The 16,110-nt window shown below is 38.6% G+C and overlaps 1 protein-coding gene across 1 annotated transcript in view; it reads left to right on the top strand.

Moving 5' to 3' along the window:
* KCNH8 (potassium voltage-gated channel subfamily H member 8) overlaps window positions 1–16,110 on the top strand; it is a gene marked incomplete at both ends in the record, with an annotated part of 371,332 nt that overhangs the window by 202,541 nt on the left and 152,681 nt on the right. The window contains one exon of the mRNA XM_080715733.1: window positions 3,636–3,876. Within this exon, the coding sequence (XP_080571859.1) occupies window positions 3,636–3,876 (241 nt within the window). The remainder of the gene's footprint in view (window positions 1–3,635; window positions 3,877–16,110) is intronic.

The following is a 16,110-nucleotide window of genomic DNA, read 5'->3' as shown; positions in this document are numbered from 1 at the left end:
TTCCTTAGGCAAACTTTATATGTTTGAGGGTTATAAATAACATGACTTTCCTACATCTTTCTAAAATGCACAAGTTTACAAATGTGTGTTTTTTTTAGTAATGGTGAAACATTTTCTTTCATTTGAGAGTTTTGATAACATCTAATAAAAACTATGGAGAAAGTCAAGGAGCATCTATTTTTTATGTAGGTGACGATATAAAGATGTGTGCAGATTTTTATTTTGTTTATTTGCGATACTGTGGATTAAAACCAGAGGTGGTCTATCTCTGAGCTACAAGCTCTATTATATTTTATTTTTTATATTAAAGTAGATTCTCACTAAGTTTCTGAGGACCTTGTTAAGTTGCTGAGGCTGTCATCGAACCTGAGATCCTCCTGGCTCAGCTTTCCAAGTACTAGGATTATAGGTGTGTGTGCCATGTCTCCCAACTGTGTGTATGATTTGATATAACAACATTTCAAAATTTAGGTCTTCTATGAGATGATATTAAATTCTCAGCATAATTTTATTTTATTTATTTATTTTTTATTTTTTGGTGGTACTGGGTAGAACCCAGAGGCTTTCTACCTCTGGGCTGTACTCCCAGACCTATTTTATATTTTATTTTGAAACAGGGTCTCACTAAGTTGCTGAGAGCCTCAATAAATAGCTGAAGCTGGCTTTGAACCTGTGCAATCCTCCTGTCTCAGCCTCCCAAGAGCGGGGATTGCAAGCGTGCGCCACCACGCTCGGCTCAGCATAATTTTAAAATAACATGCTTTCATAATACTTTAAATAACAATACCTTGATTATAATTTCAAAAGGCATACTTTAAGTAACCTAGAGAAATGAAATCATGTGATTACTTCTTTTCTGATGGCAGAGAAAACAAACCTACTGCTGAACTTTGTACCAGCATCCCTAATGCTTCATGGAATTCACATAATCAAAGAAAATACTGTTTTTTCTCAACTCTCGTCTTAAATGTGGCTTCACCTCAAATTAAAAGTTTTATTTGTGTGAATAGAAAATGAAATGTTTATCTTGATTATTTATTTATTTATTTATTTATTTATTTATTTATTTAGTGTGTGGTACTGAAGACAACCCAAGGTTATTCTACCTCTGATCTACACCCCTCCCCAGCTCATTTTAACTTTGAAAGGGCCTCACTGAGTCGCAGAGGACCTTGCTAAGTTGCTGAACCTTGCCACGAGCCTAGCGGTCCTCTTGTTTCGGCCTCCCAAGTACTAAGATTACAAGTGTGCACCACCACACCTAGCTGATAATTTCTTATTGTAGTAAATATTTAGGATAAAAGTGATTTGACCCTCTTGTGTGTGCTGTTTTTACTAGAAGTGCTCAGTGATCCTGTGTAGATGTACACCCGTGGAACACCTCTACTTCTCTCTTGTCTGCACCTGCCCCCAAGTATTGATAAGAAGCTTAACAAGAGGGCTTATTCTCCTCGACTTTATGCCAAAGTCCACCTCTGAAAACCAGAGTGAGACAAAAGAGGCAGGTCAAATATAAGGGAATGGGATGGAACAAAGATTCAGTGGCAGGTGGGCATCAAAGAACCATCCAGAAAGTGTGAAACTGCCCCAGCAACAGGACTGTCTCTATGAAGTACTGTATGGGTCCAGTGAGAACACTAACAGGAAGTAGGAATGTGTGTTGGGAATTCCTACCAGAGATCTATGCCAGACAGGAGTGCACTATGTCAAGGTGGCAGAACTACTTAGTGATAGTCATAACTAAAAGCTAAGTTTCCCGACCTCTCTTGATGTTTCTCGAATCCTCACATAACTCCAGGGCTCCCTGAACGCTCCCCACCAATCTGCCCTTTCCTCATTGTCTGAGTCAAGAAAATAACACCATGACCTGCAAGTAATACATATTCCAGAACTTTTGGCTGTTCTATTAATTCAGCTTAACTTTCAAATTTAAGTTTTCATTACCTGTCTTCTCTTCCTTATTAATTGAGGTCAAAGCAAGTTCTGCAAGTATCTGGTCATAGGCTTGTCAAATTTCCACGCACGCAGTTGCTGGGCCTCCCTTTGTCTCATAGCAATAACGGAATTGTTCATCAATTTGGACTGCCATCAAAGGGAAGCGCTTTTGCAGTTGTCAAAAACTCCAGCTATTCTGCATTTAATCAGCTACATGGCAAACGCTGCCTTTTTCCCTCCATGACTTAAATAATACTTTAGAGCAACCTTTCTCACCTTGCCATGTTACCAAGGGCCGGCCAGCGTCAGGATGTTTCCATGTTAACCAAGGGAACAAGATTTATTTCTCCAACTGGAAACTTCACCAATAACCAAAATGTGTAAAAAAAAAAAAAAAGAATGGACATCCTGGTTTTATTTCAAAAGAAGTATAAACAGATATTTACATTAGAATATTGTTGGTAATCTCTCTCTATCCTTTCTACAAAAAAAAAAAAAGGCTATGGCAGAATCATAGTTCAAATGTATTCTTTAGATAATGACGACCATCTGAAAACTCTAAGTATACAGAATGTCCACATAGCAACAGGCAGATAAACCTGTCTTTGTGTTTAGGATGTGTGTGGGATCCTACTTGCAACCGTGGATATTTTTAGGTGACATTTTAGATAATGGTCTCTTTGTTTTTGTACTGGACAGAACCCAGACTGCTCACTGAACATTCATGACGAAACTCTGCACATTGTTGTTGCTTAGAACAAAGATCTCTGCTCAACTTCAGTGCAGTCGTGGGTCATAGACGAGAGGGATACGTTCTGAGAAATGCGTCATTAGGTGATTTTGTTGTGGTGGGAGCATCTTTGAGCGTGCTTACACAGACCTACAGAGCACAAGCCAGTCATGGAACCTTGCCTTGATGTGATCCACAAACGAGTGAAACAGATGTCTGAGGCTGCTGCTGGTGCCGGTCGCACCGCACGCTGTTTTATAAGTAACAAATAGCACGTGTAATAAATACATAAATCATAACATGGTTGTTTGCTATCATTGTCAAGTACTGTGTAGTGTACACAATTGTATGGCTATTCTTTTATATAGCTGCACGGTAGGTTCCTTCACAGCAGTATCACCACAAACATGTGAGTATTGTGTTGAGTTACAACATTACAATGGTTAGCAAGTCACTAAGAAATGTTTCCGTTTCTGTAATCCCAATTCTTGGGAGGCTGAGACAGGAGGATTGCAGGTTCCAGGACAATCTCAGCAATGTGAGAACATCACAACTTAACAAGACTCTGTTTTGAAATAAAATAAATAAATAAAATAAAAAGGGCTGGGGGTATAGCTTGAAGATAGAATGGCCCTAGGTTCAATCCCTAGTATAAGAAGGAAAGAAGGAAGGAAAGAAGGAAGGAAGGAAGGAAGGGAGGGAGGGAAGGGAGAAAGGAAGAGAGAAGGAAAGGAATAGAAAGAAAGGTTTGAGTTCTCTTGTAATCTTATGGAGCCACGTCATATATGAAGTCCCTCTTTGACTGAAACGTAGTTGCACAGTGCATGACTATATACCATCAAGTTTTAAAAGTTATTCCTGAGATATATTGACATTGTAAGCATGCATGATCCTCCTGACAGAAGTGTGTGTGTGAGCCTCGTTTGTAACCTCGCATTTCCTGTTCTCTTCTCTTTGTCTTTGTTCACAGAATGTTTTTGTAGATAAACCAGCGTTTCCGGAGTATAAGGTTTCTGATGCAAAGAAGTCCAAATTCATACTTTTGCATTTTAGCACTTTCAAAGCTGGCTGGGACTGGCTTATCCTGTTGGCGACGTTTTATGTTGCTGTGACAGTACCTTACAACGTTTGCTTTATCGGGAACGACGACCTGTCCACCACGCGGAGCACCACGGTCAGCGACATCGCCGTGGAAATCCTTTTTATTATAGGTAAGAACCAACCGCTGGTTTCCTCGGAGCTTTGCAAACAGGAAGTGAGTTTGTTCCAGATTTTTCTGACGGGAAATCTGAGCTAAGGTCCGTTTGCATGGCTGTGACTCAGCCTGATGCAAATTTTGGAGAAGCACATATTCGGATTTCTGAAAATTCCCTCTTCCGGTTTTTCCACTGTTCCTTTACCCACACAGACCTAAATGGGTTCTATACTGATTTTGTCACAAGTGGCTTTCCAAAAGACCTCATGGTGATCTGTGTGTGCTCTCCTCTTCTTTGTGGAATAGGCAGAGATGGGACTGGCAAGAACCAATCAGTAGCATTCCAAGAGTGGGCCAGTCTTGGGCATGCGGGCTCTTTCTCCAAGTTTCTGGGCCCTTTCAACACATTGATGGTGGTTTCAGTAAGTGGCCGAGGTGCAGAAGCAAAGGGCTACGTCAACCTGAGGAAGCAAAGAGTAACTGAGTTTGACTGAAGAAAAGGCCAAAGAATTTTTGTGTGTATGTGTGTGTGGTACTAGGGGTGGAACCCAGGGGCTTTTCTCTCTCCTGGCTATATCCCAGACCTATTTTATATTTTATGTGGAAACAGGGTCTCACTAAGTTGCTGAGAGCCTCATTAAGTAGCTGAGGCTGGCTTCAAACCTGTGTGAGCCTCCTTTCTCAGCCTCTCAAGCACTGGGATTACAAGCGTGTGCCACCACGCCTGGCTCAAAGAATTTTTTTTTATATATATAGTCCTGGAGATTGAACCCAGGGGCATTCTATCTACAAGCTACATGTGCAGCCCTATTATTTATTCTTTATTTTGAAACAGGGTCTCACTGAGTTGTGGAGGGCCTCACTAAGTAGCTGAGGCCAGCCTTTACTGGGATTTGAAGCATGTACCACCATGCCCGGCCAAAGGAATTTTTTTCTAGGGACATTTATTTCTAGAATATTGTGAACCTCAGCTGATACCACATCTGCTCCAGTCTTATAAGCCCTTTTCTACGTTCTTGTCCACGAAGTTTTCTCTTGTTTAGACCACACCTTAGCTCTTGCTTTTCTACCTAGAGTAGATTTTAAGTTTCCTTTGAGGCTTAGATTGGTTCATTAGCAACTAACACTGCTTCTGTACCTGGTCCTTGTGATAGAGTCAATTGTAACGAAGAGAGAATGGGAAATATTTCAAGCAGGCCCATGATCAAAGGAGTGTGAAGTGGATCATAAAAGTTCAAAGACAAGAAAAGAAGTGAAGCCCATCCAAATCTTGTATCGAAGTGGTAGTTTTTTTTCTCGATGAAGCTGACAAAACTTTGGGGCCACAGTGTGTTTCCTAGCCAAGTGTCATCACATGTTTGTTCTCAGTGACTTCCTGTGCTCTTGGTGTGGCTTTGGCACAACTATTAAAACTGGCACAACTTGGCTCTGTAGGTACAACTGGACTCAGGGCCCTCTTAGGACCCCCGGCTCCCACCCCTTAAGTGTTAACTGTATGTTTAGGCCACTAGATGGCGATGTTGTCTAATTAGGTGGCTTGGTAAGGCTACAAATTAATTTTTTAAACTAAAGGTGTTTATTCTTTATTAGAAAGGTACAACCGTAAAGAAATCTATTAAATCACTGTAACACGTCAAATAACATCATCCCAGTTTGAACAAGAATTGAAAATGAGAAACACACACACACACACACACACACACACACACACACGGGGTGTATCCAAACACCAATCCATTGTGGTTTTACGTTGTCTTACGTTGCCGATGTTATGTCTCCAGAACCCATCTGTAACACAAACGCACAAAATATCACCCTAAAGTCCCTCCCACGAATTGGTTATAGTTCTCAAGATCCTGGGCAGACATCCAACATGTCTACCTTGTTTTCTTCCACATAATATCTACTTCAGAGGATTTCATGAGATAATACACATCTAAGCATCTATTTAACGAATACTTCATCTTTTTATTGTTATTCACAACTCAGCTGTCACCGGGACAAAATTATACATTGGGTTTTCTTTTCCATTCTTCTTGATTTGTGGAGTATTTAACATTCTTAGGGCTTAGAAGTAATTTTCAAGCCGGGCGTGGTGGTGCACGCTTGTAATCCCCGCGCTTGGGAGGCTGAGACAGGAGAATCGCACAGGTTCGAAGCCAGCCTCAGCTACTTGGTGAGGTTCTCAGCAAATTAGTGAGACCCTGTTTCCAAATAAAATATAAATATAGCTCTGGGAGTATAGGCCGGAGGTAGAAAGCCCCTGGGTTCCACCCCCAGTACCACCAAAAAAATAAAATAAAATAAAATAAAAAAATAAGTAATTTTCGGTGTTGCACACTCATTGGTAGACGATGACTTCCTTTGCCCCCCCCTATCCCTGTGAGAACTCATATCAGTGACAGAAATATTTTGTATGGTTGTATTTGTTTCTATTTAAGCTGCTTGATTCCACGAAAGGGATGGCAACCCTAAGAGTTGTCCTGAATTCCTGTGTTCTCTCTTACTGACATTTCTACTGATTCACGAGGCTAGTTGATTCTCCCAGTAGGCAATATCCATCCATTACCAGCTATGTAACAAGGAATGGAAGCCCATTACTGTTTTTATGCAGTTTAGCTTCTATAAGGATTACTTTAAAACTTGAAACATGAGTCTAACAACAGCTCCTGTGTGGCTTATGCCAGGAATTCCTCATTGACTAGCTTACTTTTACAAGCAGTAAGAACTTCTTTGCTCTTTTTTTTAACTGTTTTCTTTCTGCTCTTTCTTCTTTTAAACGGGTTTATGTACACTACAATTTATTATAACACAAATAGTATTTCTCCAAGTGTTTTCCCCTGAACTTTTAGTCTATGAAAATTTTCACAAAGGCACCTAAAAATGATTACTAATAAATAAATTTAAATACTGGGAATAAAAAAGTACATCGCTGGTGATATTGTATCTTTAAAATACTAAGGCCACATTTATATCATCTAACACTTATTAAATTAATATGTGTGGGATAAAATATGCACACACACACACACACACACACACACACATATATTGTTTTCTGTTTCTAGAATAGTGCTACTAAATTGGCATCATCTAGTGAGTGTCAGAAAATTTGGAATGCCGGGCGTGGTGGCGCACGCTTGTTATCCCTGCTCTTGGGAGGCAGAGACAGGAGGATCGCACAGGTTCAAAGCCAGCCATGCTGGCTTAAGAGACCCTGTTTCCAAATAAAAATATATAAAAAATAAAAAATAGGACTGGGAGTGTAGCCTGGAGGTAGAAGGGCTTCCAGGAATCCCAGTACCAAAAAAAAAAAAAAAAAAAAAAAAATTGGAAAGGGAAGGTTTTTATATAGACAGAAGATGTTTTTGAAAATATTTTGTTATTTGCACCAACTCCATACAAATGTTAGCAGTATGATTATCTTTTAAATGAAAAATAATTAAATGGTTCATGAAATAAGGATTCATAGTCAAAATTGAAGTCAAAATTGAAGTTAGAACATGATATATCTCATTTTGGAGACTCCAATACATTTTAGCTTTGTAAATCTTCTAAGAAATCCTGTGATGAAAAATCTATTTAAAGGTGATCAACCCAGCCTCTTGCCGGATTTATTTTTACCTCAGAACTCATTCTTCCGCAGACCACTTAGTAATACTCTTTTTTCATGACTGACTGATAACACTTGTCTCAGAAGGATTCACCATAGGGAATGTATCAGAGAAGAATTTTGTTAGTCAAAACTTAAATCTGAATGGTGAACTTCAAAACTCACCCGTCTACTCTCTTATTCTTTAAATTTTTAGCCCTGCATGGTGGTACATGCTTGAAATCCCAGTAACTTGAGAGGCTGACACATAGGATCATAGGTTTGAGACCAGTACAACATAGTGAGACCCTGTCTCAAAAATAAAAGTTTTTTCTTTTTCTTTTTGGTGGTACTGGGATTCCTGGAAACCCTTCTACCTCCGGGATACAATCCCAGACTATATATATATATATATATATATATATATATATATATATATATATATATATATTTATTTATTTATTTATTTATTTATTTATTTATTTATTGAAACAGGGTCTCTTAAGCCAGGGCTGGCTTCGAACCAGCACAATCCTCCTGTCTCTGCCTCCTCCCAAATGCGGGGATTACAAGTGTGCGCCACCACCCCTGGCAATAAAAGATTTTTTTTTAAAGGGCTGGGCTATAGCTCATTGGTAAAGTGCTACTAGATTTAATCCCCACCCATTCAGCATTACACACACACACACACACACACACACACACACACACACACAAATTAAATTCCTTTGTAAGCTTTTCAGATTGCTAGAGTATAAATCTTGGCTGAGTTACTAACCTTGGCAATAAATTTATCTTTAATTTGAAACCTGTCATATCTAAATTGCCTGCTGACTCAAAACCTATGGAGGCTTAGCATGAGAAGTGACTTAATTATCTATTCCAATCTCTCTTACTTTAGGAGGCGGGGAAGCTGAGGACTAAAGATATGCCCTAGACCTCAGAGCTGAAAGAAATCTCAGGCCTTCAGGTTTGGGGATCAGGTTCTTATTTAAGAATTGATAAGCTGAAGCCGGGCGTGGTGGCGCACGCTTGTAATCCCAGCATTCGGGAGGCTGAGATCTGGAGGATCACGGTTCGCGGACAGCCTCAGCTACTTAGTGAGGCCTCTGCAACTCAGTGAGACCCGGTTTCAAAATAAAGAATAAAAAATAGGGCAGGGGCTGTAGCTCGGAGGTCAAATGCCCCTGGGTTCCATCCCCAGACCCGAAAAAAAAAAAAAAAATTGATAAGCTGGAAGTGGTGGCACTTGCTTGTAATCCCAGCATTGGGAGGCTGAGACAGAAGGATTGCGGTTCACAGACAGCCTCAGTTACTACTTAGTGAGGCTTTTTGCAACTCAGTGGACCCCGTTTCAAAATACAGAATAAAAAATTGGGCTGGGGGTATAGCTTAGAGGTAGAATTTCCCTGGGTTCCAACCCTAGTACCACACATACACAAAAAAAAAGAACTGGTAGTCAATATGATTCTATTTTATGAAAAGTTCCACTCAACTTGCATTCATTTATAACCAGGAGACAGAAAATGAGAGAAAGAAAGGCTAGCTTTCTTCTCTTTCTTCCACAAATGTAGAAAATAACAATTTGAATCTGTAGTCTTGCTAGTGAAGCCGTTGTATACCTATAGTTTAAAAAATCGCCTCTTCCGTTTTCTTAATAAAAACACAACGAAGCTCATTTTGAGCAGGCAGCAATTATGCCCAGAATCCAGGAATAAGTGATAATTGTCTAAGCCAGCGTTAATTCTATTCCTCTTGACTTGCTTGTAGTGTAGGGCAAGTATGTGGCCAATTCTATCTAATAGGATATGAAGGGATTTGGAGGGAAGGGGGCTTCCTGAAAATAATTATTTTTTTCTGAAAAACTAAGCGATATGCAATGAAAAAATATTTGCGTCCCCTTTCTTCTCATTGCCCTGGGATGTGTGGGTGTGAGGCTAAGACGTCTGTACTACTGCAGTCATCTTATAACCATGAGAGATGGCAACAAAGGTGGGTGGCAGAGGAGGAAGCTGAGACACTGCACCTCGAGACACCTTCTGTTGGATAAACCCAAATACTCCTTTTATTATAATCTCTCTTAATTGGGAATTAAGTTACTAAGAGCTATGCTGTTCTAAAAATATACATGCTCGCGGGGCGTGGTGGCGCACGCTTGTAATCCCCGCGCTTGGGAGGCGAGACGGGAGGATCGTGCAGGTTCGAAGCCAGCCTCGCTGGTTTAAGAGACCCTGTTTCCAAATAAAATATAAAATAGGTCTGGGAGTGTAGCCCGGAGGTAGAAGGGCTCCATCCCCAGTACCACAAAAATATATATACGCTCACATACAGAAATACCACTTGATCCGTGCCCCATTCCAATAGCCATTTCAGAGGTCCTAGGCTATATCCTTTTCAAAGGAAACAGAATTGCTTTTTTCCATGCTGTCACTCCACTGTGAGCCTATCTCGAAAGTAATTTGCCCGTACTTATTGTCTGCTATTACAACCACAAAGACGTGCGAGTCATAGGCTCCATCGTAAAGTTGGAGTGACTGACTCGATCTGAGAATTGCTCAGAAAGCTGAATGCCAAAGGAAACATACCGTGCAAGTTTGTCTGCTCTGTATTTCCTCTGGTTATAAATCGCCTAGTTACTTAATAGAATTTCTGAAGGAACAGAATTGAGAGAGTAGCGAGAGGCATATAACTAAAGGGATATTAGCCAAGAATTTTCCTGAATGGAAGGAACAAATGAATCCTGAGATTAAAAGAGCATCCCTGGTGCTAAATGAAATAAATAAAAACATTTTTTTAGGTAAGCATGTCACAGTAACAGTGCAAACCATAAAGGATTGAAAAACTTCAAAGCTTCTACAAAGAAAGAAATTTTACTTACAAAAAGTAATAATTAGACTGAAATCAGATTTCTCAGCAACAGTAAATGCCAAAAGGCAATGAGGAGAATCTGGCTTGCTAGAAAAAAATACTGCCTACTTTCTCTCTCTCTCTCTCTCTCTCTCTCTCTCTCTCTCTCTCTCTCTCCCCTCTCTCCTTCCTTTCCTTTTCTATTCTTCTTATCTCTCTCTTTCTTTCTTCTTTCTTTCTCTTAGTTAACTATTCTTCAAGGATAAGGACAAAAATGAAGACATTTTCACAAAATAAAAAGAAGCAATTTTACTACTCACAGATTCACTAAAAGAAATATATATATATATATGAACCCAGAAGGAAAAAATAGATGCCAAATTAAATTTAAAAAATTAGAATGAAAATGGATTAAATGTGTTAACAAATTAGATTAACTGTTGGATGAAAAAAAGTATTATTTTGGTAGACTCAAGGAGAGAGAACAAGTTATAGTGGATACTATGAACATTTGTTGGTAAACTTAATTAACTTTTGACTGAAAACATATTAATGTGTTTTTTTTGTTTTTTAAAATAGGTATAAGCTAAAATTTGAAACAATGGTAGCCAAGATAGTAGCAAGTAGATAAAAATCAATATGTCACATCTTAACATGTTCAGAGTAAAATTAAGAATACTTGAACCTAGAGAATATTGTTAAAGAAATTTGCAGAAAGAAAATAAAAGAAAAAGAAAAAATTAAAGAAATTTAAAGAAAAAAATTTGCAATTAGTTTTAGTATTAAAAAATTTAAACTAGCTATATAAAAATTTTAAAAAGTTATCAATGGATCAATTATTTTCACACAATCAGAGGTAAAGGAAAATATTAAGTACTATTAATCCAAAAGAAAGACTAAAAATAAACAAGAAAAAATGGAAATTAGTAAAAATAAGATAGAAGTTAATAAAAATTTAAAATATAAATAAACTTAATAAACAGCAACTCATCTATTAAAAGAAGTGATATTTAAATGGATTTTAAAAATCAAGAAATATGCTACTTATAGAATTTGATCTAATGCAAAACTAAATAGAAACTAAAGAAATAGAAACAAGGATCCATTATGTAAATACTTAGGAAAAACAAAGTGATACGGGAATATCAGTATGGAGAACATAAAATTTAAGGCAAAGATTTGAATAGCGATAGTAATGCTACATATTAATAAAATAAATAAAAAGATATAGCCATTATGAATAAGTGTGTGTATGTGTGTGTGTGTTTGTGTGTGTGGGGGGTATGTGTGTGTGTGTAAAATAATGTGGCCTGAAAATGTATAAGAAGGTTGGAACACAACAATATATACCCATTTTTTAAATCAAAAGAATAATGGCTGATTTATTTTAGCAAAGTATCAGACGCTAACTAGCATAGCAATATTGTTGGCCTGTAGAAATGAAAAACACAATTAGCAAACTGATTCAATGTCATTTAATCAGGGTTTCTCAGTGTTGGCACTATCAACACTTCAAGAAGGATAATTCTTTGCTACGGGTCTGCCATATGCTAATCCTAGGAGGTTTAGGGGTGTCCTTGGGCTATAACCAATTCAGTAGTGTCCACTCCAGGGGTGACAATTAAAATGCATGCAGTTACTACCCTTTCCAGGACAAAGTGGCAAATAAAACTAGCAAGGTCCGTTGTGACCTGTATACTTTGCTCCCCTTTATATGAAAAAGATATGAAGGAAAATATTTAGATGCATTTACTTGATAACACTTAAGTTGTCTTTAGAGGATTGCAGAAGAAATTGATGAGCTTGTTTGCTTCTAGAGAGGAGATTTGACTGTTTGCCCTCTGTAAACTTGAATTTTGAGCAGTGTAATTTTGCCAAGTAAAAAGTGAATGGATAAAATTAAAATTTAAAACCTAGCCTGGTGTGGTGGGCACACTTGTAATCCCAGTACTTGGGAGGTTGAGACAGGAGGATGGCAGGTTCATGGCCAGCCTCAGCTACTTAGTGAGGCCCTTCACAACTTAGTGAGACCCTGCTTCAAAATAAAGAATTAAACATAGGGCGAGGGGTGGAGCTCGGAGGTAGAATGCCTCTGGGTTCCATTCCCAACACAGAAAAAAAAATTTTTTAAACCTAAATATAAGAGCTAAGCGATTACCAAATAATTTAGAAAAAGAATGAGTGAAACGCCAGGTGTGATGGCGCACTCTTGTAATCCCACCATTTGGGATGCTGAGACAGGAGGATCACAGTTCGAAGACAGCCTCAGCTACTACTTAGTGAGGCCTTTTGCAACTCAGTGAGACATTGTTTAAAAAAAAAGAATAAAGAATAGGGCTGGGGGTATAGCTCAGAGGTACAATGCCCCTGGGTTCCATCCCTGGTACTGAAAAAAAAAAAATTAGTGAAACCTAAAGAAAGGAAGTTATAAAGAAAAGAAGTTAATGTTTCAGAAAACCAAGAACAATTTGACAAGATTGGATGAAGTTGGAAATAAAAACATACAGACACCAAGATCTAGAATTCTTTTTCTAGGTGCAAACTTGTTTGTAGATGTACATAGGAAGGCATGTAAGAGGTTTACTGGGGCCTTGTTTAAAGAAACAAAACAGTGAAAACAAGCCAAATCGTATCAATAAGAAGAGTACAGACCAAGTGTGGTGGGTCTATATAATAAAAGTGAAAAAGAATCTAGCACAGAAATTGGCAAACCAGTTTCCAGAGAACAAATCACGCTGCCTGACTTTGTAAATATATATTTCTTTATGTCTCTTCTATATTTTCTACTGATTTTTATACAATATTAGCAGAATCTAGTAGTTGTGACAGATTTTACGGCCAATAATACCTAAAATGTTTGCAATTTGGTCCTTTATAGAAAAAAGGGGCTGCTAACCCGCAGCCTAGAGTGCTATTTCTAACCCAGTGTTCCCTTTTCATTAACAAGTACATTCTAATGCCTACTCACTCTCCAGTGATTTGCCTTAAGACAGGAGGATCGCGCAGGTTCGAAGCCAACTGCGCTGGCTTAAGAGACCCTGTTTCCAAATTTTTTAAAAGTATATAAAATAGGTCTGGGAGTGTAGCCCAGAGGTAGAAGGGCTTCCAGGAACCCCAGCACCACCAAAATAAACAAAACAAAACAAAACAAAAAAACAAAAAACAAAACAACAACAACAACAAACAGTCAATACAACACTTGAGCCGTAATAGCAAGCAGAGTACAAAGGAAATCAATCACTCATGATACTTTCTTAAGTACTTCAGTTTATAAGGGTTGTAGCATGAGAACACTAAAAGACAAAATGAGAAATATGCCTGCACTTTCTTAGGATAAACAAGTTCAGATTTATGAGAATTCCACTGAAGAAGTGCAAGTAGATTAAGGAGCGGTATGTAGACTACAGAAGGACAAGGATACCTCTCAGTGAGAGGAGACATGTTTGGATTTAAGTAGAGAAATCGCTAACTCACGTAGGTATAGCATGCCAAGACACGTTTCAAACTATCAACACAGAAAAAAGGGGAAGCCAAGGATTTTGGCAAATCAGTTGGATCTCATCCCTAAATGTAGCAGCTTCACAATTCTCGTGCTTATTCCTGGCATGCAAAATGTAAGAGATCCTGCATTCTTCTGCTGGGATGGTGGGACATTGTGTAGGATTAAGGACGATCACACATGGTGTGGATCATCTTGTCCAGAATCAAATACTCCCCTACACACCAGCAACACCCCCTGACCATCAGGACAACCCAAGACGGTCCATATATACATTTGAGCGGCAGTTTTTCTGTGTTATATTTTAGGTTATTTCCTGTGCTGAGTTAAGTAGCTCTATTTACTGGCTCTCGGTGAGGTCAATACCAAACATATAAGACATATTAAAAATATATGTTTCACTTTAATTCACCAATCAGGACTACCCTCATTAGGTGTTCATTTAAAATATTTAAACCAGCCGGGCGTGGTGGCGCACGCCTGTAATCCCTGCACTTGGGAGGTGGAGACAGGAGGATCAGGATTCTGCAGGTTGGAAGCCAGCCGCGCTGGCTTAAGAGACCCTGTTTCCAAATAAAAAAATATAAAAATAGGTCTGGGAGTGTAACTCGGAGGTAGAAGGGCTTCCAGGAACCCCAGTACCACTAATGATAATGATAATAATAATAATAATAATAATAATAATAATAATAATATATTTAAACCACAAGTTACTTATTTATAAGTGATTTTACTCTAACTAAAGTGAACACAAGTCCAATAAGTGGAGCATTTCTTATGAATATATATCCATGTTTTTTTTTGGTTTGGGCTATTATTTTCTTCTTTTGCTTATAATATTTTATTAGCCAGTTTTCTGTTCACGTACAAGTCTCCAAATTTTGTTATCTCAGAATCTCTATTTCTTCTCATCGTTTAATTTTTATTATAGCCTCATGCTATAATCAAGGCAGGTAAGGGAAAAGAGGGAGAAAACTTAGCAGTTTATGCAAGACCTGGATAATTACTATCCAAGATCGGACTGAAACCTGAAGCACTTCATCTATAAATTGAGCAGAGTAGTAAGTAGCATTACCGTAAGGATTTAGCGGGGTAATTATAATCAAGAAATAAGCTCACTCATGTTCAATCAATAGTGATGATTATTGTCAATGCTGCAGGAGACGGAAATTTGCTTCTTCTTCCTTAGATTTTGTGGCTGGATCTGAAAATTCAACTAGCATCAGATAGATCCGCAAGAGAAATGCATACGCATAATGTGTGTGTCTTAACAATTGGTGCATGATAGCCACACCATAAAATGTATTTCACAGTGATATTGACATACAAGCACACAGTACTTGGTGGGCTTCCCCCAGCTCCCTCCCCATGCCTCTCTTTCCCCATACATAATATTGAGATTAGCACTGGTATTCTCACATATCCACATGATATTAACGGAATAGAAGTGTTTATTAATTCTCCCTCTTCCCATTCCCCTGTCCTAGATTACCTCTTGCTCCTCTGTGGTTTCTCCTTCATTATCTAAGGAAACATGACTGAAACTCAGAGCTATACCAGTTATTTTTGTAGGTTTGTTTGTTCAGTTCCATTTCAGTATTGATCCTCCGTCTTCAGTGATAAGAAAGTCTCCCTCTTTTTTCTCTCATGGGAAACTTTATGACTTGCTTGTAGGTGGAAAGGGGAGACTGAAGAGCCCCACTGCACCTGTTCTTTCTTTTGTGATTCCAGCTCAAAATAGTCAACCAGCCAATATGATACATCTTGAGGTGGTGAATTCTGCAACCCTTGAATGTTATTAGCCCGAATCTCTGCACTTTGTTTTAAAATAACTGTTGTCAGAAAACCAGCATTCTTTGAGACATATCTGAAAAGCGAGCTAATTTTGAAAGTAAGACACACCAGAGTGTTTCATGTCCAAAAGTTTTCAGGAACACAAGTGCCCAGGGACCCATTTACCACTTAGGAAGTAGGAAGCTTCTTCAGATACTAATACAGACTTGGCTCAGTATCCTTTGTGAAAAGCCAAGAGCAGGTCCCTTAAATGCCATCATCTTACATCAACCCAAGTCACGCTTCCTTTGTCTGCAATGCACCCAGGGAATGGCATGCACTGCGTGATCCCACATAATGTAAGGGGCATCAGCCCAGAACCTTCCCATCCAATTTCCCATCAGCACTTCTACAAACAAGAAAAAAAAAAGAGCTGATCTCCTTTTTTTTTTTTTTTTTTTTGGTGGTACTGGGGATGGAACCATTCTACCTCCGGGGTACACTCCCAGACCTATTTTCCATTTTATTTGGAAACAGGG

The sequence above is a fragment of the Muscardinus avellanarius genome (genome assembly GCF_963383645.1).
Source record: "Muscardinus avellanarius genome assembly, chromosome: 18".
Lineage (NCBI taxonomy): Eukaryota > Metazoa > Chordata > Mammalia > Rodentia > Gliridae > Muscardinus > Muscardinus avellanarius.
This window is presented reverse-complemented; position numbering and strand designations above follow the sequence as displayed.